The 24,746-nt window shown below is 44.2% G+C and overlaps 1 protein-coding gene across 1 annotated transcript in view; it reads left to right on the forward strand.

Moving 5' to 3' along the window:
* Positions 1-331: 331 nt before the first annotated feature.
* Positions 332-24,746, forward strand: part of MYO15B (myosin XVB) — a 117,113-nt gene continuing 92,698 nt past the window's right edge. The window contains exons 1-4 of the mRNA XM_033960997.1: positions 332-823; positions 10,671-13,989; positions 14,072-14,133; positions 22,738-22,801. Coding sequence (XP_033816888.1) covers positions 10,714-13,989; positions 14,072-14,133; positions 22,738-22,801 — 3,402 coding nt within the window. The 5' untranslated portion in view covers positions 332-823; positions 10,671-10,713. The remainder of the gene's footprint in view (positions 824-10,670; positions 13,990-14,071; positions 14,134-22,737; positions 22,802-24,746) is intronic.

Below are 24,746 nucleotides of genomic sequence, written 5' to 3' on the forward strand. Positions count from 1 at the left end.
TTTGTGGTTTTGACGACATTTTTATGGTAAAAAGGGCTTGCAGATGCCAAAAAATTGATTTTTTTTTTTGTGAAATATCATTATTATTTTTTTTTTTAAATCACACTTCTGGCTTATGGACAGTGTGGCAAGTGAATCTTCTCGTCCATCTGGCAACGACGCTAATGAATGAATGTCGGAACCAGTTTGTTTACATAAAGGCAGTATCCTATGGAATCCGTACATATCAAATTTAGAACTGTAGACTATCCCAATCAAAATGTATAGGATTTTAAAGTTATGGGACAAATATGTCCCTTGGTCCTGAAAGGGTTAAGAGCATTAACCTGGGGTATTTTAATGCCATTATTTTACAAAAATGCACTGAGACAAGTTGTCCAACTTTTTGCAAATGTTCTCAACGGTGTTTCTTATCCATCTTAAACTCAGAATAAAAGTCCACAAGCTACATCTGTTTAGTTCACTTTAGTATTTAACGAAGGTGTGCTTCCCCTTACAGATTATTCATTTTTTTTCAAAATTCTGCTTAATTGCAACAAATATATATAAATAAATCTAAAAAGACATTGCAATCTAATAACTGCTAGTATATCTCAGTTCACAGGACATCACAATCGTTATAAACTGTCAACTTTAGCACTTAGCAGGAACAGCTTTCAAATCGTGCTAGTTTGCCCCACAATTACTGCCCTTTGCAAGTCGTTTAAAATATAATGATGTGCTCTAACATAAAGAATAACGTTGCATATACCCTGAGGGGCCCTGCTGTGATGGATAAAGCCATTGTGTTCCCACGGAACAGCTGAATATGTCCAAAACTTAGGTGAGTACTTATCTTGAATGGTGCAAGTTGCCGGATGAAAGGTGTGGAGCACCCGACAGATAATCTGATTATCACATTGCAGACAGTGCGACTGGGCTGCCAGAGACTCCTTTACAATCCATTATCTGGAACTTCAGATCTGGCAGTTACTAAGCTGAGGAAAGCATAATTTTATTCAATGTTTATTAGGATTTGTTTACTGCTTTTTTGAAAAAATAATTGCTGTATACTTGGGTGAATAACTCCCACATATGCAATAAATATTCACTACTGGCCATGTCCATATTAAAAATATCTCAGTAGACAGCATAAGGGGTAAGCTGAGGAGGAACGAACGAATAGATAAAATAGAGCAACATGAATAAGAAGATAAAGGTGACTAAAGATAAATTGTACTTGGAATGAGGAAAAGTATATGGAAATTATTTTGGGAATTATTTTTCTTATATTGGGAATAAAACCATTGATGTCAGCTCCTGATAGCATCACCTTGAAAGTACTGTTCGAGGTTCATTTAAGAATTAACAAATTACAGCCCTCCCTTTTTTACAAACCGTAGCATGGTTTATCACGCCGGCCATGGCGGTAACAGCGCCGACGCTCATAGGAATTCTATGAGTGTCGGAGCTGTTACCGCTGTGGCCGGTGCTAAAAATAGTGCTACAGGTTTGTAAAAGGGGGGAGGGGGAGGAGGTTAATTTTCTAAACCATTCTCCCAGGGGAGCTCAGAATGGTTTTCGTGAATTTATTCAGGTACGCAAGCATTTTCCCCGTCTGTCCTGGCGGGCTCACAATCTCTCTAAAAAGTACCTGGGACAATATGAGGATTAAGTGACTTGCCCAGGATCACAAGGAGCAGCATGGGATTTGAACCCACAACCTCAGGGTGCTGAGGCTATAGCTTTACCCACTGCGCCACTCTAGAAATCAAAATGTAGTAAAAGTGAGCCAATATAGGACAATCAAGCCATTGTGACATCACTGATGAGGTTGGCTCTTAGGCATTGGTGGAATGAGGCATTATGACGTCACAATACCAGCTCTGGTTATCAGAGGCTGAAACTTTTCCTGCTTTTTATTTATTCAATTTTCTATACCATTCTCCCAGAGGAGCTCAGAATGGTTTACATGAATTTATTCAGGTACGCAAGCATCTTTCTCTGTCTGTCCTGGCGGACTCACAATCTCTCTAAAGTACCTGGGACAATGTGAGGATTAAGTGACTTGCCCAGGATCACAAGGAGCAGTGTGGGTTTAAACCTACAACTAGAAAATGACACGGGGACCGTTTACCGCGGTAAACCGTGGTCACCATAGTAAATCAACAGGAATGGAGACATTTGCAATTGGTGTACCGCAGGAATGGGGACAAGACCTTTTACCACCTCAAGGGAGCGGTGAAAAGTCTTTTTCCTGTGGTAAAAACAATTGCGCCCGTGCCACATTCAGCATCCCTTCCCCAGCTCCTCTTGTGCCTATTTTACCTTCAGGAGCCAGCCATGCCACAATTAAGACAGAAGGAACCCAAAACCAAAGCCTGAGACCAATGTGATTTGAAGAATAAAATTACCAGACAACAGCACGTAGAAAAAAATTAATTTATTTTATATTTTGTGATTAGACTATTTCAGATTTGAAATATGTATCCTGCTAGAGCTGGTATTAGGCATAACTGGGAACCGTAAAGCTCAGGCTGTACTTCTTTAGCTTCCAGCTGGCTTAGGGCTCTCTCTCTGACCCCTAACAGTATTCCTGCCATGTGTGACTGAAGTATTCTGTTAGCTTGATTTTTCTATGTAGTTTTGAATGAACTCCCCAGTTATTAGTAGCAGTATATTATATTTCCCCAACAATAAGACTGGGTCTTATATTAATTTCTGCTCCAAACAACGCATTCGGTCTTATTTTCGGGGGCTGTCTTATTTTTTTGGTGATGGGACAATCGCACACGGACAAATGAGCACAGACAAATGTGTTCAGGACATCAGCGCGCTGGATTAAAAGTTAAATTTAAAGCGCTACGAGGGGGTGTGTGTGTGGGGGTAAACCCCCCACACACTTTACTTAGAAGTGTTGGCACTGCCCGTGGGGGTGGATGGGGGACACCCCCCTCGCTTACAGAGGAAAGTGAAATTTTTCTCTAAAACAGGGAAAAATTACACTTTCCTCTGTAATGGGTGGGGTCCCTCCCTCCCCCCAAACCCCTAACCCACCCCTAACCCCTAACAGCAGCACCAACCCTTTTAAGTAAACTGGGAGGTTCCCCCACCAAACCCCCCCTTGGAACGCTTTGTATTTAACTTTTAATCCGGCACACTGACGTCCTGCGCATTTGTCTGTGCGCGATTGTCCCACGCGCTTTCATCTATGAACCATTTTTTTTCATGTACAACAATCATCTCCCTTCCTCTTCTCCCCCCCCCCAAATTCTTCCTTTTTCTTTTCTCCCCACCCCCATGTGCAGAATCTTTCCTCCCCTCTCACCAATCCTCATGTGCAGCATCTTTCTATCCCTCCCTCCCAACCCCAGTACAGCAGAACCCCACCGACCCTCCCACAGTGAGACTGACATATACCATACCTCCGAGGCCTCTAAAAGCAACAGCGGCAGCAGCACTCTGAACAGGCTGCTTCTTGGCCTTCCCCACCAGGGCCTTCCCTCTGCTGCATCACTGATGATGTCATCAGTGACACGGTAGAGGTAAGGCCCCGGCAGGGAAGGCTGTTAAGCAGCCCTTTCAGAACACTGCTGCTGCTGCTGCTTTAGGAGGCCTCGGAGCAGATGTTTGTCAGGTCTTACAGGGGTGGGGGGGGTCGCTGAATCAAACTAGTCTGATTTTTTTTGGCAAATCGGACAGCACTAGTGTCAGGGATGGAGTTGGAGAGTGTTGGGGAAATTTGAGGGGTGGGCTTCGGGGGTCGATCTTAACTAGGGCTTATTTTTGTGGTAGGGCTTATATTAGGAGCATCTTAAAAAATCATGGTAAGTCTTATTTTTGAGGAAACATGGTAGAAGCTCTCAATAAACATAAACATTTATAATAAGCTCTTTTCTTTGCTGGCTCTTATCAATAAAGGTGATTTCTATGAACCAGCACCTAAATTTTAGCCCTAATAGTGTGCAATTGGTACCATAAATTGCTAGTTACGTATGTAAGTGCTATTATATAAACAGTGCACCTAACTCTCGGGGGGTATGCGCATGGACAGAGCTTGCACACGTTGTGGATATGCAATGGCATATCGTCAAGCGACCCACACAACTTATAGAATACTATCCATTGTGTGCTTTGCACAGGGTATTTAGGTGTGTCCACTTAACCCCAGCCATTGGCTTGAGCACACACTCAAGCTGTTATAGAACTGGCACTAATTAGGCCAAGATTCACCAAACTCACCGATCTGGATCGTTGTTGGGCAATTCTTGGCCGAGTTTTGCCGAGCGACCGATTCGCTACAGATTCTTCGTGCAAATGGTCTGATCGGACGCACGCCCTATAGTGATCGAGACGCATGAGCAGATTATCCTTGTTGGTTGTAGATGCGACTTGCGCATGCGCTTGCTCGTCGCACAAGCGAGGTTGAAATAAAGGGGGAGGGGTGGCTGCAGTTTACTTGCTGGCCCTACGAGTGGACATTTTAAAAGGAATCATTTCAATTTGTGCAGCCAGATTATGGAACAGAATACACTTTAAACCCGCAGGTTAAAACCACGCGCTCACACTGCGCTTTTTGCAGAATATATAAAAAGGGAGTTCGCATGCAAATATACAGTTTTATTTTCATGTTGATGGTTGTTTTGCAACCTCGATACTGGGATTTCAGGGCGGCAGAGAGCTGGAGAGTCGGCAAGGACAGTAAGCCACTGGTCCTCGGCGGTCGCTTCATTTCGGATCGGCAAACCCAATCGGTGTTTCTTCTTCTGCTTAGTGAATCGATGGCTTCCTACTTATGCATGCCATTTCCCCTCATTTACATGGGCGGATCGGGTGGGAGATGGAACAGGCAGAAGGTTAGTGAATCGGGTCGGGGTTGGGGAATGATCGCAAACTGGTCGGGACACGATTGGTGAGTTTAGTGAATATAGGCCTAAGTTTGTGGCAACTGAAATGAAGCACCGGTTTATAGAATTGCCAATGCTATGTTTTAATAGTCAGGTGCTTTAATCGGTGTCTCTTCACTCTTACATATTTATTCCTATTTGATATACCTCCACAATCCAATGGATATCTGAGCAGTTTAGTAAAGGAAATATAGCCAGAACAGGACATGAAATAAGATGAAAGCTAAAAGAGTTATTCTACACTAGGAGAGAAAAGGGTGTAGGAGATAGAATAACACAACAGTAAAACAACAAAGACTCTTGTGGAATGCAGAGGAATACACTAAAACAGGGATCTCAAAGTCCCTCCTTGAGGGCTGCAATCCAGTCGGGTTTTCAGGATTTCCCCAGTGAATATGCATTGAAAGCAGTGCATGCCCATAGATCTCATGCATATTCATTGGGGAAATCCTGAAAACCCGACTGGTCTGCGGCCCTCAAGGAGGGACTTCGAGACCCCTGCACTAAAAGATAAAGGATTTGATATACTGTCTTGCGCAGTTGACTTCATCAACCTGTCGACCAGCACTCCCAAGTCTCTTTCCTGGGGAGGGGTCTCTCCAAGTAACGTCCCAGACATCCTGTATTCGTGTATAAAATTTTTGTCACCGACATGCATGACCTTACACTTATCCACGTTGAACTTCATTTGCCATGTCGCGGCCCATTTCTCAAGCGTGTTTATGTCACGTTGCAGGTCTTTGCAATCCTCCTGCGTCTTCACACTACTCTGAATAACTTAGTATCGTCTGCAAATTTAATCACCTCACTCGTACCAATTTCCAGATCGTTTATAAAGATGTTGAAGAGCACGGGTCCAAGCACCGAACCCTGCGGCACTCCACTGGTGTTGCTTTTCCAGTCTGAGTTTTGTCCATTTACCCCCCACTCTGTGTTTTCTATGCTCCAGCCAGTTTTTAATCCACGTGAGTATTTCACCCTTGATTCCATGGCTCGCAATTTTTTGAAGTAGCCGTTCATGCGGAACTTTGTCGAATGCCTTCTGAAAATCTAGATATACAATGTCCTTTGCTGAAGCCATGCTGGCTGGCCCTCATCTGGCTGACATAGATCGCTAGTGTGGGATTCCGTGCATGCGCAGACCATCTGTAGATGGTCTACATATGCGTCAAGACACTTTTGGGATGCGACTTTTTTTTACTTTTTTTTTTTTACTGTTTTGCAGCCTAGCGAGCCCATGGTTTTAACCCGCAGGAGAGATTCAGAGTGGCAGGCAGAAGAAAACTGGGCCAGAGCAGGGCGGCGATATCGGGGCAGAGCAGGCAGGCGAGATGGGGACAAGCAGGGCTGCGATTCGGGGCAGAGCAGGCCAGAGACATCAGGGAAGAGCATTGGGGCAGGCAGGAGAGATTCGGGGCAGCAGAGAGCAGGGCTTCAATGGAGCTGGAGAGTCGGAAAGACGTTTTTGACTGGTCCCCAGCAGTCGCTTCATGGGTTGATCGGCCAGCCCGAAATTTCTTTGGTGAATCGCGTCCCTGTCTACTTTGCATGCATTTCTCCTCATTTGCATGCACGGATTCGAAGCGGATCGAGGAGAGGTTAGTGAATAGTGCAGGAGGGAAATCTGGTTGCAAAGGGGGTCGCAAACCGATCGGTACACGATCGGTTTGCTTTGTGAATCTAGCCCCAAGTGACTTGCCCAGGATCACAAGGAGCAGGGTGGGATTTGAACTCGCACCCCAGGATGCTGAGGCTGTAGCTTTAACCACTGCACCACACACTTCCCACCTCTATCATATCCCCCCAGCCATCTTTTTTTTCCAAGAGGAAGAGCCCTAACCTCTCTTAGACCTTTCCTTTTATAAGAGGAGTTCCTGCCCCTTTTGGTTGCCCTTTTTGACCCTTTTCTAATTCCACTATATCTGTTTTTTTTTTTTTTTAGATATGGTGACCAGAATTATACTAGGAATGGAATCTACTCTAGTTTGAGAAAGTAAACTTTCCCACTTTTTATTCAGCTTTCTCTTAGGTAGCAAGTGTGTTCTAATGCTGGATAAACCACATAGGGTGGTGGAAAGGTGGAGTCCTAATCATGTTTTTCTTTATTTGACCTTGAGTAACCTTTCTTCCTTTCTGGGTCTTTGTACTCTATTGAAAGTGAGCAGTTGTTTTTGCTCCATTTTAAAATATCGTTGACAATATCTTGATTCTCTCTCTGCATTTACGCTAGCCTTTCTCAGCAGATACAGTCACATTTCCCCATCGAGATTGATATACTTCATAGGTGATACCATTTGTAATAAATGCCCTATGTGTATATTTTGGATCTATTTGGACTGTCATTATGCCTTAAACATTTGATCTGGTTATGCCAGCTTGTATCAGTATGTTGCAGTACGGTGGAGAAAGAGATCTGACCTCTTTGTCTTGAAGTCTAGAATTATTATTTGTTTGAATGAATCGGCTCTACAAGACCTTTCAGTTCAGTTCAAAATGAGCCTTTCTCTTTCATCAGATTCTTTGCAGTCCAAACGCCGGAGTGCTGAAAGCTCAGAGAATGCCACATGTAACACTGAATTATTGATGCTGTCTTCTGTTGCTCTGTCCCCTGATGAGTATCTGAGGAGATGCTCAGTCAAGGAGACGTCCGAATTCCAGCCTGGGTTCGGACAACCAAAGGGCACGACCGTACAAAAGACACCTCACCTCTCTGAAACTGGAAACACTAAGGATGGATGAAGAGCTTCCAAAGACCCGGCAAAGCAGTATGACTTAATATTGCCTCGGGAAAGTGAAGAGTTGCAGGTATTTTGCTTAAATAGAATCTAATTAGATGCTGAAAGAATTACATTGGAAGGGTTCTGTCTTCTTCCATGGTTTCTTGATCTAAGAGATCACCGGAACTGGCTTAGGGTCATTTTGTAGGGTAACATAGTGGATGATGGCAAATAAAAATTGAAATGGTCTAGCCAGTTTGCCCAGTGCTAATAAATTGTTCATCTTCGGAGATCCTAAAGTAGTTTGCAAATAGCAAGTCGCAAAATCATAATTTTTTAGATTTTACTGTAAGCACTTTTTGTCATAATAGTTACTCAGGGTCATTCCTTTTATTGCACATTTGTATACCCTTCTAGCATTTTAATATGTCTAAGGAGAGCAGTATATGAAGAGTAACATTAGTCAGAAATACTGTGATCAGAGACTACAGATGAAGGAAAGGGGAAATTGGATTCAGCTCACTCTTCTCAGTAGTTGAAAATACCCAGCAGCTGAATGAACTCACCTTCCTTTCTTCTAATTCGTCTGGATCTCTAAACAAACTATATATTGTAATTTTCACTGTTTTTTTTGAATCTCTAAACAAACTGTATATTGTAATTTTCTCTTTTTTTTCTTAGCAAACACTATATTTTGTAATTTCGATTTCTTAAAGTCTCTGTACTCTGTACTCCTTCTACATATTGTAAATCGCTGAATGTCCAGCTCTCTTGAATGTAAGCCGCCTAGAAGTCGCAAGATTGTGGCGGTATAGAAGAATAAAGTTATTATTATTATTATTCCTCTCCTTGGAGATTGTACAATCTAAAGAGCCAGTGCAGAAAGCCTCACAATAGAGCCACGGCTCTACCATGAAATTAATGCCACAGAATTGCTGCCACATACAGTACTAAAATTTCGGCAATAATCCGCAACTCATTGAAAAATGTCGCCTTTCCTGTCAGTGTCTGAATGGGTGATTGGCTCTGGCCTATGTAGGAAGGCTGGCATTTAAAGACATAAACATGTTATATTGCCATGCCACCCCCCCCCCCCCAATTCCTGGTGTGTAACAATATCCACCATCCTGCCCACCAACCCCCCATGCTTAAGAAAAGGAATTTTCCCACCCAGCATGATCTTCTGGGGGTGTTTCGTCAGCCGCAAGCCTGAAGTCATTATGCCGTTGTATAGATCCATGGTGAGGCCCCATCTGGAATACTGTGTACAATTCTGGAGGCCTCATTACCGCAAGGATGTACTGAGGCTTGAGTCAGTCCAGCGAATGGCCACCCGGATGGTCTCGGGACTCAAGGATCTCCCGTACGAGGAACGGCTGGATAAATTACGGCTATACTCACTCGAGGAACGCAGAGAGAGGGGAGACATGATCGAGACGTTCAAATATCTCACGGGCCGTATCGAGGTAGAAGAAGATATCTTCTTTTTCAAAGTCCGACGGCGACAAGAGGACATCCATGGAAAATCAGGGGCGGGAAATTGCACGGCGACACCAGGAAATACTTTTTCACCGAAAGAGTGGTTGATCGCTGGAATAGACTTCCACTTCAGGTGATCGAGGCAAGCAGCGTGCCTGATTTTAAGAAGAAATGGGATCGTCACGTGGGATCTCTGCACAGAGCTAAATAAGGGAGGGTCATTAGGGTGGGCAGACTGGATGGGCCGCGGCCCTTATCTGCCGTCTTTTTCTATGTTTCTATGTTTCTTCTTTCCCTCCCAGACTGAAACCCCCCCATTATTTTTAATAGCACCCCCTTTCCCTCCCCTGACTCAAAACTAATCCCTGATGTGTAATGACCTCCCTACCTGATCCCACCCCAACTCAAAAAAAAAAATCCCATTCCCTGATGCCTAGTAGCATCCCCCCTTCCCCTATCATACATTAAGAGGCAGGAATGTTGCCCACTCATTCCTGTGTCTGGCACTACCATCTTGAAAATTGGTGGCATCCTCCCCCATGCAATGGATCCTGGGAAGTACTAAGTAGGGCCAGTCTACCATATAAGAGAATTCCTTTTTTTTAAGTTTTACTCGTATTCTCTCTTGAATTCAGAAATGTTCTTTGGTTGTTATGTGTGGAATGATACAGTGGCAAGGGATATTTGATTTTCTCATATTGTGCAATTTTACAAACACGTATTAGCTCTACAATAGAAGCTATTGAGACAGACATTGGAGAAGCCACTGCTCGCCATGGATCGGTAGCATGGAATGTTGCTACTTTTTGGGTTTTTGACAGGTACATGTGACCTGGATGGTGTCAGGTCAAAAGCGCGCCGGGACAAAGGCGCGCCCATACAATTGAGCGCAGCGCGGAGGCGCGCACCGCTCAAAATTAATGTTTTTAGGGCTCCGACGGGGGTGTGTGTGGGGGGGAACCCCCCCACTTTACTTAATAGACATCGCGCCGCGTTGTGGGGGCGTTGTGGGGGGTGTGGGGGGTTGTAACCACTCACATTTTATTGAAAACTTCACTTTTTCCCTGTTTTTAGGGAAAAAGTTAAGTTTACAGTAAAATGTGGAGGGTTACAACCCCCAAACCCCCCATAACGCCGGCGCGATGTCTATTAAGTAAAGTGGGGGGGGGGTTCCCCAACAAAAACCCCCGTCGGAGCCCCTAAAAACAGTAATTTTGAGTGGTGCGCGCCTCCGCACTGCGCTCAATTGTCTGGGCGCGCCTTTGTCTTTCGCGCCGTTGTCTATGAACTGACCTGGATTAGCCACCATGGAGATAGGATATTGGGCTAGATCAGGGGTGTCAAATGTCGGTCCTCGAGGGCTGCAATCCAGTTGGGTTTTCAGGATTCCCCAATGAATATGCATGCACTGCTTTCATTGTATGCTAATAGATCTCAAGCATATTCATTGGGGGAAATTCTGAAAACCCAACTGGATTGCGGCCCTCGAGGACCAACATCTGACACCCCTGGGCTAGATAGACTATTGGTCTGATCCACTAAGACTATTCTTATGTTCTTATAATATTCTGTCAATATTCTTTCATAGGTGAATTTAAAGAGGAGGAGTCGAGTATAGAAATATTTTTAAAATGGGACCCTCAAAATCAAAGACCAAGAAAAGAGTTGGTGGAAAAAAATCTGGGTGTACCAGCAAAGAGAAGCCATTCAAATCAAAGAAAAAGGACATTCATCCTAAAAAGTCCAAGAACAAAAAGGGAGCAGTGAGGAAAAAAAAATATTGTGATCGATCTAAAGCTAAAAAGGTTGTTTCGGAAAAAAGCAAGCTTGTCATCTCTGCTTCAGGTAAAGACAGATCTCAAAAAAATATAGAAATAAAAACTACAGGGGGCAAAGACAATGTTGCCCAAGGAAATAAGCACAGAAGATCTGAAGATAAAGGTAGAGACACCAAAGAAGATTCACCAAAACTAGGTTCAGGGTTAGAGGAGATGAAGGGAAAAGATACAAAGCAAAGAGACCTGAAGTCAGGCAGAAAAGTTAAGGGAAGGAAATCAAGTTTATACAATAAAAAAGAGGGCACATTTAAGGTAAATCCTATGGTGCATTCGACCCTAACTGTGAACAACAGCAATATTAGTGACACTGAATCTCCGAAGTCTGTTAGGGATGGGAAATCTCAACAGAATGAATCAAAGAGAAAGAAGCACCATTTTGAAAAGAAAGGCAACAAGAACTCAAAACCAGAAGCTAGGAGTGAAAAGATTGTTTCTCTGTCCAAGGGAAATAAAGATCTTCTGTCCGTAGGAAAAGGGATGAAGGCTGTTGGGCACCACAGAAAATGTGCTGGACCATCAGCGAAGGTAAAAGTAGAGAAAGGAAATCAAGAAAGTTCAGATGACGAGTCTGATATTAAAAATGAAGAAAACCGAAGCAAAAGTGGACAAAATAAGGAGGCTGGTGAAGTTGAAAGCAGCTCTTCAGAAGAAAGTAGTTCTGATGGTGATGAACCTGAGCTATCATCAGAAAATACTCCATGTAATAATTTAGATGAAGAAATCCAAGAGTTGGACACAGGTCAAGGGACACCTAGTGGAAGCGGTAGAAAAGAACAAAGGGAATCGGTAAAAAGTCAGAAAAGTGAAGAAGAGAGTGACTCCATAGACTCTGAAAAGGAGGTCAAAACTAAAAAGAGAAATCACATTTCAAAATATAACCAAAGCAGCTCAAGTGAAAGCGATGAGAGAAATGAAGGTACAAGCAGATCCGAGAGTGAAACCAAAGGCTCAAATGAAAGTTCCATGAAACGAGACAGTGTAGAAAATAATCCGGGCCACGATCAACAATCATCTGAGAAGGAAGACGGTGAAGATATTTCTGAGATTGAGAGAGAGAAATCTGATGAAGAAGATGAAAGTGATGAAGAAGATGAAAACAAGTATGAGGAAAATATTCACAAAAATTCGGAAGTAGAACTAAAACACGCCACAAGGGAAAACCCACTGCCTCTTGGTGTGAAAGCCAGACTTCTCAATGCTGGTATTACTAAAACTAGTCAAATAAATAAGACAAGAGGCAGAATAACAAAGAAAGTGACTAACATTGGAAAGATGTTGGGAAATAATATAAACTCTACCCAGCCCATCAAACAGAGAAATGAATCCCAGAGCTCAGCAAACCTTGAAGCGATAAAAGAAACAGACAATCCAAGCAAGAAGGTGACTGTGCATCCAAGGAAACCAAATAGTGCTCTTACCAATCAATCTCATATCATTCTTAACTTGAAAAGTAGACACAAAGATGCAAGAGCCAAAGTTCTATCAAGAATGCATCAGAAAAAGGCATTAAGGAGCACCGAAGACAGTTCCGACATGAATGAGGCTGAAAGTGTGTGTTCCAAAAAGAGTTCAAGAGATCCTGTAAAAATGAGGTCTAGAAAGACCAATCCAGATCAGAAATTTCAAGAATCAAGGTCCAGCCTTTCTAATATTTCCAACAGCTCTTCAAACACCAGAATATCAACCGGCAATAAGCAGCTCAGGGCTAATAAAAAGAAAATGGTAAAAGTTATTGGAAAAGTGAAACTGGCCTCCATTAAGAGTTCTGAGGTTAAGGATCAGGAAGAAGATGAAGAGGAAGTGAATGAAGATATGTTACCTGAAGCAGAACCAGAGGCCCAGGGTGTCCAAAAACATTCCAGGACTAATCGTTCTATTTTGGCTTTCAGGAAAGTGGCCAGTTGGTTTAGTCACAACACTTGTAAGAAAAACATCCTAAAGGAACGACTTGCAAGTGTGGCCCGAGCTATTGGAATAACAGATTGGCTTTTTAAAAAGTTTGGTAAGAGGAAGAAGAACAAGAAAAAGTGCATTGCATTTAAACGAAGAGTGGCTCTAAGAATTGCTAATACCACTGGCTTAGTTAACAGACTATCTAGTTCCACACGAGAATTAAAGGGAAAGGTTGATTTGCATAGCACAGGTAACTACCAGCTGTTGCTCGAGAGAGACCAGGCCAGTGAGGCTATGCTAAACATTATCGAAGAAACGGAGCAAGTTTTAATGGATTCACCACAACATGAAAGCAATCCTTCCCCACATGCATTAACTTTTGATGGGCCTTTTGAAGAAAAGACCAACGTGACTGATCCAAAGTATGCCATTGTGTTTCCCAGGGTCCACTGCTTTATTAAATCTAAAGGGGCATCCAATGTGAAAGAGGAGCTACAGCAAACACAATCCAAAAATCTACCCAACAGGAAAGCAATTATGTCTGTGCATCCAGGATATAAGTCAACATCTCTGATGGACTACGTTGTTAAAAAAAATAGTCAAGATTCTTCACGCAAGGATAAGGTGTATATATCACCAACTGATGACTTCCATAAGACAAAATCCATCGCAAGCCAATTTAAAGTGCCTGGGCTAGTGAATCCTTCAACCAACATAGTAGATAAGCTGGTAAACAGAAATGTTACTAAATCTAATTTCTTTACTCAAGAACGGACAGTGCTACCAGAGCGTCGAGGCGCTAAAAGCAAAAGGTCTCAAGGAGGTAATACAGACTCGTGTACTTTTGACTTCATACCACAAAGTAAAGAGCTGGAGCATCTTGGTGGATCTTACTTGGAAGGTGACAAAGAGATTACAGATATTAAGCCAAACGATTTATTTGAGACAACAGCCCAGGTGCACTGGGCTCAGAGTCGGTCTGTGAAGTGCGATGCTACAGCCTGGCTGAACTCAGAAACTCTACTCCCAAAGCTCACAATCGAAAATCTCAGCAAATGGTCAATGTACCAGGAGCATAATTTCACCAAACCCCAAAGGATAAATGCATTCCGAGAAAAATGGGAGGCGGAAGATGTCACCGAAGATATCCTGGAGATGGACTTGACACGGCAGCAGGTAACATGTTACCAACGGTCAAGAAATTTCCATGCAAAGTATCTGTTGTACATCTTAACACTAAATGTTTCCTGTGTTTCAGGTATACATTGATGAAATGCATTGTATAGAAGCTGAGGATGTGGAAGACCTGTCTAGGTTGGAGTAAGTGGCGCATCCCATAATAAGCAGATGATTCATAGATCAGTGTGCTGGAGGGCACATTTTTGGCTTGATTTGATTCATTCACTTGATATACCATTTAGCACAAAGTATTAAAGTGGTTTACAAGAAATTATAACATACCTTATTACATCACATAAAACAATTCCAAATATCAAAATAAAAAAATCATCCATAGTAGCAACATTTAAAATTTGATGTTAGTTTCCAAGTTTATTTACAGTTTGATTGACCGCCATCAACAGGTATCTGATTGGTTTACAATGCTAAAATAAGAATTTTAAATAGTAAATGGGGAGGATGAGGATTGATACAGGAGGTGCTTGAGAGAGGGAAAATTCAAAAATACATCGAATTTAAAATAAAAATTAAAGGGTGGTAAGAAGGGAAAGGGAAGAACAAGCAAGGAAGGATGGTCGCTTCATAAAAGCGGTTCGTATTAATCACTGAGGCTGGCTGGAGAAGAGATCTAATTTGTATTTTCGTAGGCGTCTTGGAATAAAAAGGTTTTGAGTTCATCAAGAGAGTTTTCAAGATGGAGGTGTGACGGCATGGCATCTCAGAAGGAAGGTACTGTACCTTAAGAAGGATATGGCAACACTTGAGAGGGTCCAGAGGAGAGCGACACAAATGATTAAGGGCATGGAAAACCTCTCATACACTGAAAGATTGGAGAGACTGGGGCTCTTCTCCCTGGAAAAGCAGAGACTCAGAGGAGACATGATAGAGACCTACAAGATCATGAAGGGCATAGAGAGAGTAGAGAGGGACAGATTCTTCAAACTTTCAGAACATATAAGAACAAGAGGGCATTTGGAAAAGTTGAAAGGGGACAGATTCAAAACGAATGCTAGGAAGTTCTTCTGTACCCAATGTGTGGTGGACACCTGGAATGCGCTTCCAGAGGACGTAATAGGACAGAGTACGGTACTGGAGTTCAAGAAAGGATTGGACAAATTCCTGCTGGAAAAAGGGATAGAGGGGTATAGATAGAGAGCTACTGCGCAGGTCCTGGACCTGTTGGGCAGCTGCGTGAGCGGACTGTTGGGCATGATGAACCTCGGGTCTGACCCAGTGGAGGCATTGCTTATGTTCTTATGTTCTAAGGGGCCGTAGCGGAGAAGATGGTGTTTCGAAGACGGTGTAGAAGAGTTCTTTGATTGAGGTGACGGTCAAAAGAGTCCGATCAGCAGAAATCAGAGCCTGAGAGGATGCATAGGGGAAGAGATGCTTATCTAGGAAAGATGGGGAGTGGGTCAGTTTGATTTTGAATACGAGTAGGGGTATTTTGTATGTGATGCGATGGGAAACTGGCAGGCAATGAGCTTCATGGAGTAATGGAGTGAGGTGGTCTTATTTTCTTGAATTGTGAATAAGTTTGATGGCAGTATTTTGGATGAGCTGTAACCGGTGGCTTTCTTTTTGAGTTATCTAATCTAATCTAATATTTGTGCGTCACAGAAACCTAAACAAAGAAAGAAACTCAAAGAAAGAAAAGGGTAGTTGGTTTAGAGGGGAGGAATGGGGAAAGGAGAAGAAGAGCCTAATCGAATTAGCAAAACAGGTGTTCAAAGAGATCTTAGTCGTACTAAGCTAAGACAGGTGCCTATAAGAATTTTGTAGGTATTAATTGTCAAACAGTAGAGTTTTCAGTTTCTTCTGGAATAGGGCGTGGTTGGCTTCCATTCTTATTGTCTTATTGGTTGGCTTCCATTGTAATTATCTATGTTCTTATTGTCCCTTGGAATAAAGAGTTGCAATAGCCGATGTGTTTGTAAAAAGCCCTGTTTTCACAGCTTTAAGAAAATTGAGATAACCAGAAATCTCAGCCATTTCTTTAACACGGTGGCATAGTTAGGGGACCGCCCCGGGCGCCATCATGGTGGAGGTGCCGGCACCTCTCCGCCCCCCAAAGCCACGCTCATGCCCTCCCTTCCCCACCCTCATACCTCTTTAAAATCTGTACCAGCACGAGCAATTACTCTAGTCCTGCTGCTCGCACTGGCCTAACTTCCCCTGAAATCACTTTTTTTTTTTTTTTTTTACAAAGGCACGGTAGCGACTGCTACATGGCAAATGTCCTGATACCCATCAAATCCCTATGGGTTCTGGAGCGATTACCGTGGCCTGCCACAATATTCACCTTTGTAAAAGGGGACCATGGTAATTGGAGCTGCCAGCTGGCTCCAGCTTTTCAAGCAGATTGATCCAGTCCTGGTTTGACCCCAAGCATACTCTGCATGCATATGATAAATGCAAACTCCTATGAGCAGAATACTGACAGCACCTGGTTCCAAGGTTTCCTAACCAAACGATCTTATCAAGTGGTCCATGAAGGAAATTACTCTGAACCCTGGAAAAGCCCCTTGGGAGTCCCACAAGGATCCCCCCTATCTCCCACCTTGTTCAATACATACATCTCTTCTCTAGGCCACCTTTTACAAAAGCTTAACCTAACTTATTATATATACGCAGACGACATCTCCATACTAATACCAATAACAAATGTGACCTCAACCAACTCAAAACATATCTCCTCCATCATGCTTGAAATAGAAAAATGGACTTTAAACTTCAAACTGAAATTAAACTCAGAAAAGACAAAGATTTTCCTTGCTAGCCCAAACGAGAAAATCTTCGCAATGATCACCCAATACTAAAAACCATAAAAATACTGGGAGTCACCCTGGATACCCACCTGACCCTGACCGAGCACATAAACTCGGTGACTAAAAAATGCTTCTTCATCCTTTGGAAACTGAAAACCATAAAAAAATACTTCGACCCACTATCCTTCAGAATATTGGTACAATCACTGATTTTATCTACCCTGGACTACTGTAACATTGTCTACTTGGGAATATCTAAAAAAAATGTGAGAAAACTGAGAATAGTTCAAAATACTATCTGTCTAATATTTGGACTAAAGAAGAGCGATCATGTTAGTCCATTCTACAAACTCCTTCATTGGTTACCAATTGAAGGACGAATTCTATTCAAATTCTCCTGCCTCTGCTATAAACTAATCTGGGGACTGGCCCCCAGCTACCTACTACCTCACTTCGAATTCCACTCCTCTATTAGGCCTACCAGAAACCGTAACCTCTTTACCTACCCAAATATCATAGGCTGTAGATATCGCACCTTTTTTGATAGAACATTCAAATTCCAAGCAGGTAGACTGCAAACTTGGACAGGCTACTTCACTGATGCCGCCAGAGAATCATATAGTATCTTTAGGAAAGAACTAAAAACCACCTTGTTTAAGAAATTTATAACCTAACCAGACTTCTCCCCTAAAATCGGAGCCTCCTCCCATCCCAAGGAGTCCGTCTACCCTCTTCTGCCAACATTTCTATCTTTAATTGTTACCAGTTTTTCCCACTGGTGCCCGTCCTTCGTTCAAATGTACCAAGTTAACAACTTACTTCTCATCAACATCTTATGTTATCTTTTTCACCTTCGCAGTCTTGTAACTCAAAGCGCAATCTCCTTTCTCTTCTCCTACTTATGCTCTGAATATCGTCGACTGTATAATGCTACTCATTGTGAAACCGTGTAATACACAGACCCTGTAACTCTCCTGTTACTATCACTAGATGTTCAATGCTATACTCTGTAATTCGCTGTCTGTACAGTTTCTCTTCATTGTAAACCGCCTAGAAGTCGCAAGATTGTTGGCGGTATATAAGAATAAAGTTATTATTATTATTATTATTCACATACGAGCGGTAGGTGCCAGTTATCCAGCTGTGCACTATTTTGAAACTACACATATATCTTTGATAGCATGTAGTTTGAAGGTGGGTTTGTACAGGCCTCACATGTAAGCTTGTAGCTAGGGTCATCGGACATCTGGTTTTACCCAGGCATGTCCTCCTTGTAGAGGACATGTCCAGGCGTCTGGATGGCTTTTCAAAATCCGGCACTTTGGCCGGGTTTTGAAAAGCTTCCACCTTGGGACTGCGTCAGGAGGGCATCTGTGCATGAAAGAATGCAAATCAGTGATGTCATGCAGATGCCCTCCCGACACGGTCCCAAGAATGAGAACAATTTGAGGGGGGGGGGCGGAGCTCAGGCAGAATGGGGTGTGACTTGAGCATAACAGTGTGGAGCTGGGTAGAACTGGGTGGGTCTGGGGGCAGGGCTACATGTAGCTTATAGAATAAGTGGTATATCTCTGGAATCTAGGCTGAAACATTAACTTTAGCTCTAGAGGTGTTGTAAGTTATGTTAAGTTAAGTTATGTTATTCCGCCTTTACCTATTCAGTTCAAAGTCGGATTAAATTACAAGAGGTTGGGTCAGTTACCCAGGAAGTTACAATGGACAGATTGACACGGACATTCAATAGGGTTGCTAGTATAGGTAGATCAGTTCAGTTATTAATACAGTTAGGTCACAGTTTCATATACATACCATGTTTCCCCGAAAATAAGACCTACACCAAAAATAAGCCCTAGCATGATTTTCGGGGTAGGTCCTAATATAAGCCCTACCCCAAAAATAAGCCCTAGTTTAGATCCATGACACTAGTGCTGCCATCATCTTTCCCTTTCGCTCCTCCACCCCTCCTCCAAAAACAGTGGCAGGGGCCCAGCTACCTGCGCAGACAGCTAGAAAGCACGGCTCGGGCGAGGATGAGTGCTGTGTGTGGAGAGCCTGGCTGCAGACAAGGCCAAGTATCATACGTGAAGAGCCAGAGGCCGATAGTTATCGCCTCCAGCTCCAGTTCGACATCAGGAAGCAGGCGCGGCTGTAGCAGCGAGGGCTACTCAGGCAGCATCAAAAAGACACACAGAAGCCCCTGACTTGCTGGTCATATACCGGCGGGGAACAGAAAATAAGAGCACTGGCAGTGGGCGGCAGAGACCCCTCTGCGGACAGCGGGCTCCGGCGAGAACTTTGCTGCTGTGGCTGAGCATGTGGCTCTGCGCGGGTGCAACGGTAGTGTGGCCACGTCCGAGGGTGGCTTAAGTCAGCGCAGCTACGATGAGAATGGTTTGCATGAGGAGGAACTCAGCAAGCAGCTGGACACCAGTAGTCGAGCATAAGGCTTCGGAGGTATGTCATGCTCACGGAGGGAGGGTTGGTGAGGTTCCCCTTCTACTACTACCTGTGTTTCCCCGAAAATGAGCCCTAGTGTATTTTTGGGGAGCACAAATTAATATAAGACCCTGTCTTATTTGCGGGGAAACACGGTAGTAACAAGTAAGTATACATCTAACCATATACACTTGTAGATACCTGGTTATGTGCCAGGGCTCTCAGTCAAGATTTTCAGCAGCATTGTATGGACAGCGCTGCTGAAAATCTGGGAATGCCCCTAGTGAGTGGCCTTTATTAAAGAATACACTATTCCTATCAGGATAAGAGCTGCCCCCTTGGTGAGCAGGAAACATTAATCAAGCATAGGTAGCAGCTGTGAGTAAGCGCTGGCAAAGCCTATACCTCATCCCTGCCTTTTGTGTAACGCAGGGGTGTCTAACCTCGATCTTTGAGGGCTGCAATTCAGTCGGGTTTTCAGGATTTCCCCAATGAATATGTACCTCCATAAACAGAAAGTGCTATATTATTATCACTAATACTATAAATATTCACTACTTGCACAAATAATATACTCACAAATTTATTCCATCATACTTTTTATAATACATTAAGACAACACATATACATATGTATCATGCCACTTAAATATATCTGAAACCTTCACAAACTACCCCCCCCACACACACACACACTAAAAGTTCATTCCCTGAGTGCAACACTGTCCATATAATGTACTAAAAATTTTCACTGCTGTATTAACTTTCACTTTGTGGGTTTGTTCTTTCTGATATACAGTGCTCCCCTGCAAATTCGCGGTCGGCAGTTCGCGGTCCTGGTCATTCACGGGTATTTTCCGACCAAGAATGACCGGGCAGGAGAGAGCAGCCAGAGCGCCGGCGAGTGAAGGAAATCACTCGCTGTATGCTCCGACCGTTTCTTCCTGTACTAAAGTAGGGCTTTACCAATCAGGAACTACGTGTCAAAGCAGCTCCTGATTGGTGAGGCCCAACTTTAGTACAGGAAGAGGCAGTTGGAGCATACAGCGAGTGATTTCTTTCACTCGCCGGTGCTCCGGCTGCCCTCTCATAGAAACATAGAAATAGACGGCAGATAAGGGCCACGGCCCATCTAGTCTGCCCACCCTAATGTCCCTCCCCTACCTTCGCCCTGTGAATAGATCCCTCCCCTACCTTCGCCCTGTTGATAGATCCCATGTGACGATCCCATTTGGCCTTAAAATCAGGCATGCTGCTGGCCTCGATCACATGCAGTGGAAGACTATTCCAGCAATCAACCACCCTTTCTGTGAAAAAGAATTTCCTGGTGTCAGCTCGTAGTTTCCCTCCCCTAATTTTCTACGGGTGCCCTCTTGTTGTCGTGGGACCCTTGAAAAAGAAGATATCTTCCTCCGCCTCTATGCGGCTCGTGAGATACTTGAACGTCTCGATCATGTCCCCCCTCTCTCTGCGCTCCTCGAGTGAGTATAGCTGCAATTTGTCTAGCCGTTCCTCGTATGGGAGATCCTTGAGTCCTGAGACCATCCGGGTGGCCATTCTCCGAACCGACTCCAGTCTCAGCACATCCTTGTGATAATGCGGCCTCCAGAATTGCACACAGTATTCCAGATGGGGCCTCACCATGGATCTATACACTGGCATAATGACTTCCGGCTTACGGCTGACGAAACCCCTGCGTATGCAACCTATGACTTGTCTTGCTTTGGATGAAGCTTGCTCCACTTGATTAGAAACATAGAAACATAGAAAGATGACGGCAGAAAAGGGCTACAGCCCATCAAGTCTGCCCACTCTTCTGACCCACCCCATCAAGTCTGAGTGCTAATGACCCAGATCCTTAGCTCGACCCCCATAGGGATCCCACGTGGATGTCCTATTTATTCTTAAAGTCTAGCACGCTGGTGGCCTTGACCACCTGCACCGGAAGTTTGTTCCAGTGATCTACAACCCTTTCTGTGAAGAAATACTTCCTGGTGTCACCATTAAATTTCCCTCCTCTGAGTTTGAGCGGGTGCCCCCTTGTGACCGAGGGTCCCCTGGGGAAGAATATATCGCTTTCCGCCTCGACACGACCTGTGATGTACTTAAATGTCTCAATCATGTCTCCCCTTTCTCTACGCTCCTCAAGAGTGTATAGCTGTAGTTTGCCCAGTCTTTCTTCGTATGTGAGACTCTTGAGTCCGGAGACCATTCTAGTGGCCATTCGCTGGACAGATTCAGCTCGAAGCACATCTTTTTGGTAGTGTGGTCTCCAAAATTGCACACAGTATTCCAGGTGAGGTCTCACCATGGCTCTGTAAAGCGGCATTATGACTTCAGGTTTGCGGCTGATGAAGCCTCTATTGATACATCCCAACATCTGCCTTGCCTTGGATGAGGCCTGCTCCATCTGTTTGGCAGCCTTCATATCAGCACTGACGATTACTCCCAAGTCCCGTTCTTCTGAAGTCCTAGCTAGTGTTTCCCCATTTAAGGTGTAAGTTTTGCATGGATTTCCGCAGCCGAGATGCATGACCTTACATTTCTTAGCGTTGAAGCCCAGCTGCCATGTCGAGGACCAGTTTTCCAACGTGATCAAATCCTGCGTCATATTATCCTTGAGATTGCTTTCACTTACTATATTACACAGTTTGGCGTCGTCGGCGAACAATGTTACTTTACCCTGAAGCCCTTGGGTCAAGTCCCTTTGGCAGCCTTCAAGTCCTCTTTGACGATCACCCCTAAGTCGCGTTCTGCTACCATTCTTGTAAGGATCTCGCCATTAAGGGTATAAGTCTTGCATGGATTTTGGCTGCCCAGGTGCATAACTTTGGATTTTTTGGCATTGAAGCTGAGTTGCCAGGACCTAGACCAGCGCTCCAGTAGGAGTAGGTCATGCATCATGTTGTCGGGCATTGAAACATCATCTATCGTGCATTTGCCCACTACATTACTTAGTTTGGCGTCATCGGCGAATAATATTATTTTACCCCAAAGTCCTTCTGCCAAGTCCCTTATAAAGATGTTGAATAGGATTGGGCCCAAGACCGAGCCCTGTGGCACTCCACTGATCACCTCCGTCATTTCAGAGGGTGTGCCGTTCACCACCACCCTATGAAGCCTACCTCTAAGCCAGTTCCCTCTCCTGCCTCTCCAGCTGCCCTCTCCTGTCTCCCCTGCCTAAAAACCGTATTTGCAGTTTTTCAAAATTCGTGGGGGTTCCTGGAACGTAACCCCCACGAATTTCAGGAGAGTACTGTAGTTCTTCTTCATGCGTCCTGCACCATTCTGTTGAATGCAAACGGATCTCATGCATATTCATTGGGGGAAATCCTGAAATCCAACTGGGCAAAAGCCAAGGTTGGATACACCCCTAGTGTGAAGGGATACTAGCAAAGCTTGGTATTTTATCATCCTTTGTGCAGCTTTTTGAACCTGGAGAAACTACTGCAACTCCAGCACATGAATCAAGTTTCACTTTCCGCGGTATCTCTTTAACCAGCTTCTCTCTATTTATTTTTTGTTTTTACTTTATCTGTTAGAGAAGTCTGTGACAGCTCGGTTCTTCTGTGTCTGAAGAAAAGATTCCATCGTGACTTCATATATGTAAGTACTTTGTTTACAAGTTCTATTTTCTATGCAAACGCTTCTCTGCTGCAGTATGGATACAGGAATTGCATGGAAGTCCCCTTGATGAAACTGAGTGGGAGTGGTATCACTGAGGCAGACACTGAAGAGGAAGCTGAAGAAAGGCCTCAGTGACGAGGGAAGCACACACAACGATGGAGTCATGAGGATAAGATGTCAAGTAATCAGCCATGGGAATGCTGTTCTAGAGTCACTATTGATAAATATGCTACAAAAGCTCATAGACTCGACACTGTTAGTGTTTCAGCATCTGTGCCTTTATCAAGAGTCTTCGGGGCTCCTCGTCACTTTTGGAATATCTCTGGAAACATTGATGGACCTTGAGACTTTGCCCAGCTGCAGATGATACCCTCAAGTGGTTCCAGGACTCTCCAAGATGTCCAAGTATCGTTTCCTTGAATCAATTGTCTCAAGGTCCATCACTGTTTCCAGAGAGCTTCCAAAAGTGATGAGGAGCCCTGAAGACTCTTGATAAAGGCACAGATGCCGAAACACTGCCAGTGTCAAGTCTATGAACTTTGTAGCATATTTATCAATAAAGTGACTCTAGAACAGTATATGCGTGGCTGATTACTTGACATCTTATAATCACTGAGGCAGAGCCAGTGGCATAGTAAGAGAGGGCGGGGGAGAAGACTGTCCCAGATGCCATCTTGGTGAGGGCTCCAACACCTCTCTGCCTCCCCCCACCATGCTCATACCATCTTTCCCTTCCCCTCACCCCCGTAACTCTTTAAATCTTCACCAATGTGAGCAACTTCTCAGGCCTGCTGCTCACGCCAGCCTGGCTCCATTCTGAAATCGCTTCCGGGTCGCAATGTCAGGAAGTGACATCAGAGGGAAAGCCAATGCCAGAATGAGAAGCAGGCCAGAGAAGTTGCTTGCACTGGTGAAGATTTAAAGAGGTACCGGGAGGGGGAGGAAGGAGGGGGGAGTGTGGCATGCGGGCTGTGGAAGGAGCAGGGGATATCATTACCCTCAGTGCCTCCTACCCTCGTTACACCACTGGGCAGAGCTTCAGAGCACCTGACATTGGCAGGACCCTCTCTTTCATTTCTGTCCTGGCCTCCAATGTGTGGAATGCTAGCCCTGTTCTCTGCTTCACTCCCCAGTCCCTTGTTTAACTCAAACAGGAAAATAATTGTAGGATGACAATTTAAGAAGATGAAATCCCTTAGGACAGTGTTTCTCAACTGGGTCCTGGAGTACCTCCTTGCCAGTCAGGTTTTCAGGATATCCACATTGAATTTGCATAAACTTGATTTGCATACACTGCCTCCATTAAGAATACTGTCTGGGTGCCCGGAAGGGTTTCCAAAACCTGGCAGTTTGCCTAGATTTTGGAAAGCCGCAAACTTGGGGCCGCATCTGAAGGGCCCCTGTACATGCACGGGCGTCGACGCGATCATATCGCATGCATGCGCACATGCATGTGATGTCATTGCGTCGAAGCCTGTGCATGCACAGAAGCCCTCCAGATGTGGCCCCAAGTTTGGGGAAGGAGACATGAGGTTCATGTGGGGGCAGGGCTGGGGCAGAATGGGGCAGGGCCAGGTCTCCTCTTTTTCTTTTTTTAAAGAGGAAATCTGGTTGCCTCATCCAGGACCCCACCATGCTATATTTGAATTCTTTGCACCAGCAAAGAGAAAAGATGATAGGCAGTTGGGCCCAGTGTGGCCTTAGTGCACTGCTGGTGTCATCTTAGCTGTCACTAAGACTCCAGAAAGTATTTCTTCACTGAGAGGGTGGTCGATCATTGGAATGAACTCCCACGGCAGGTGATTGAGGCCAACAGCGTGGCAGATTTCAAAAATAAATGGGACATTCATGTGGGATCTCTAATGAGGTGAGGGCAGGGGGTGGTGAGCAAAATCAAACAGAAGGGTCAATGGAGTGGGCAGAC

This window comes from Geotrypetes seraphini, chromosome 10 (genome assembly GCF_902459505.1).
Source record: "Geotrypetes seraphini chromosome 10, aGeoSer1.1, whole genome shotgun sequence".
Taxonomy (NCBI): Eukaryota; Metazoa; Chordata; class Amphibia; order Gymnophiona; family Dermophiidae; genus Geotrypetes; species Geotrypetes seraphini.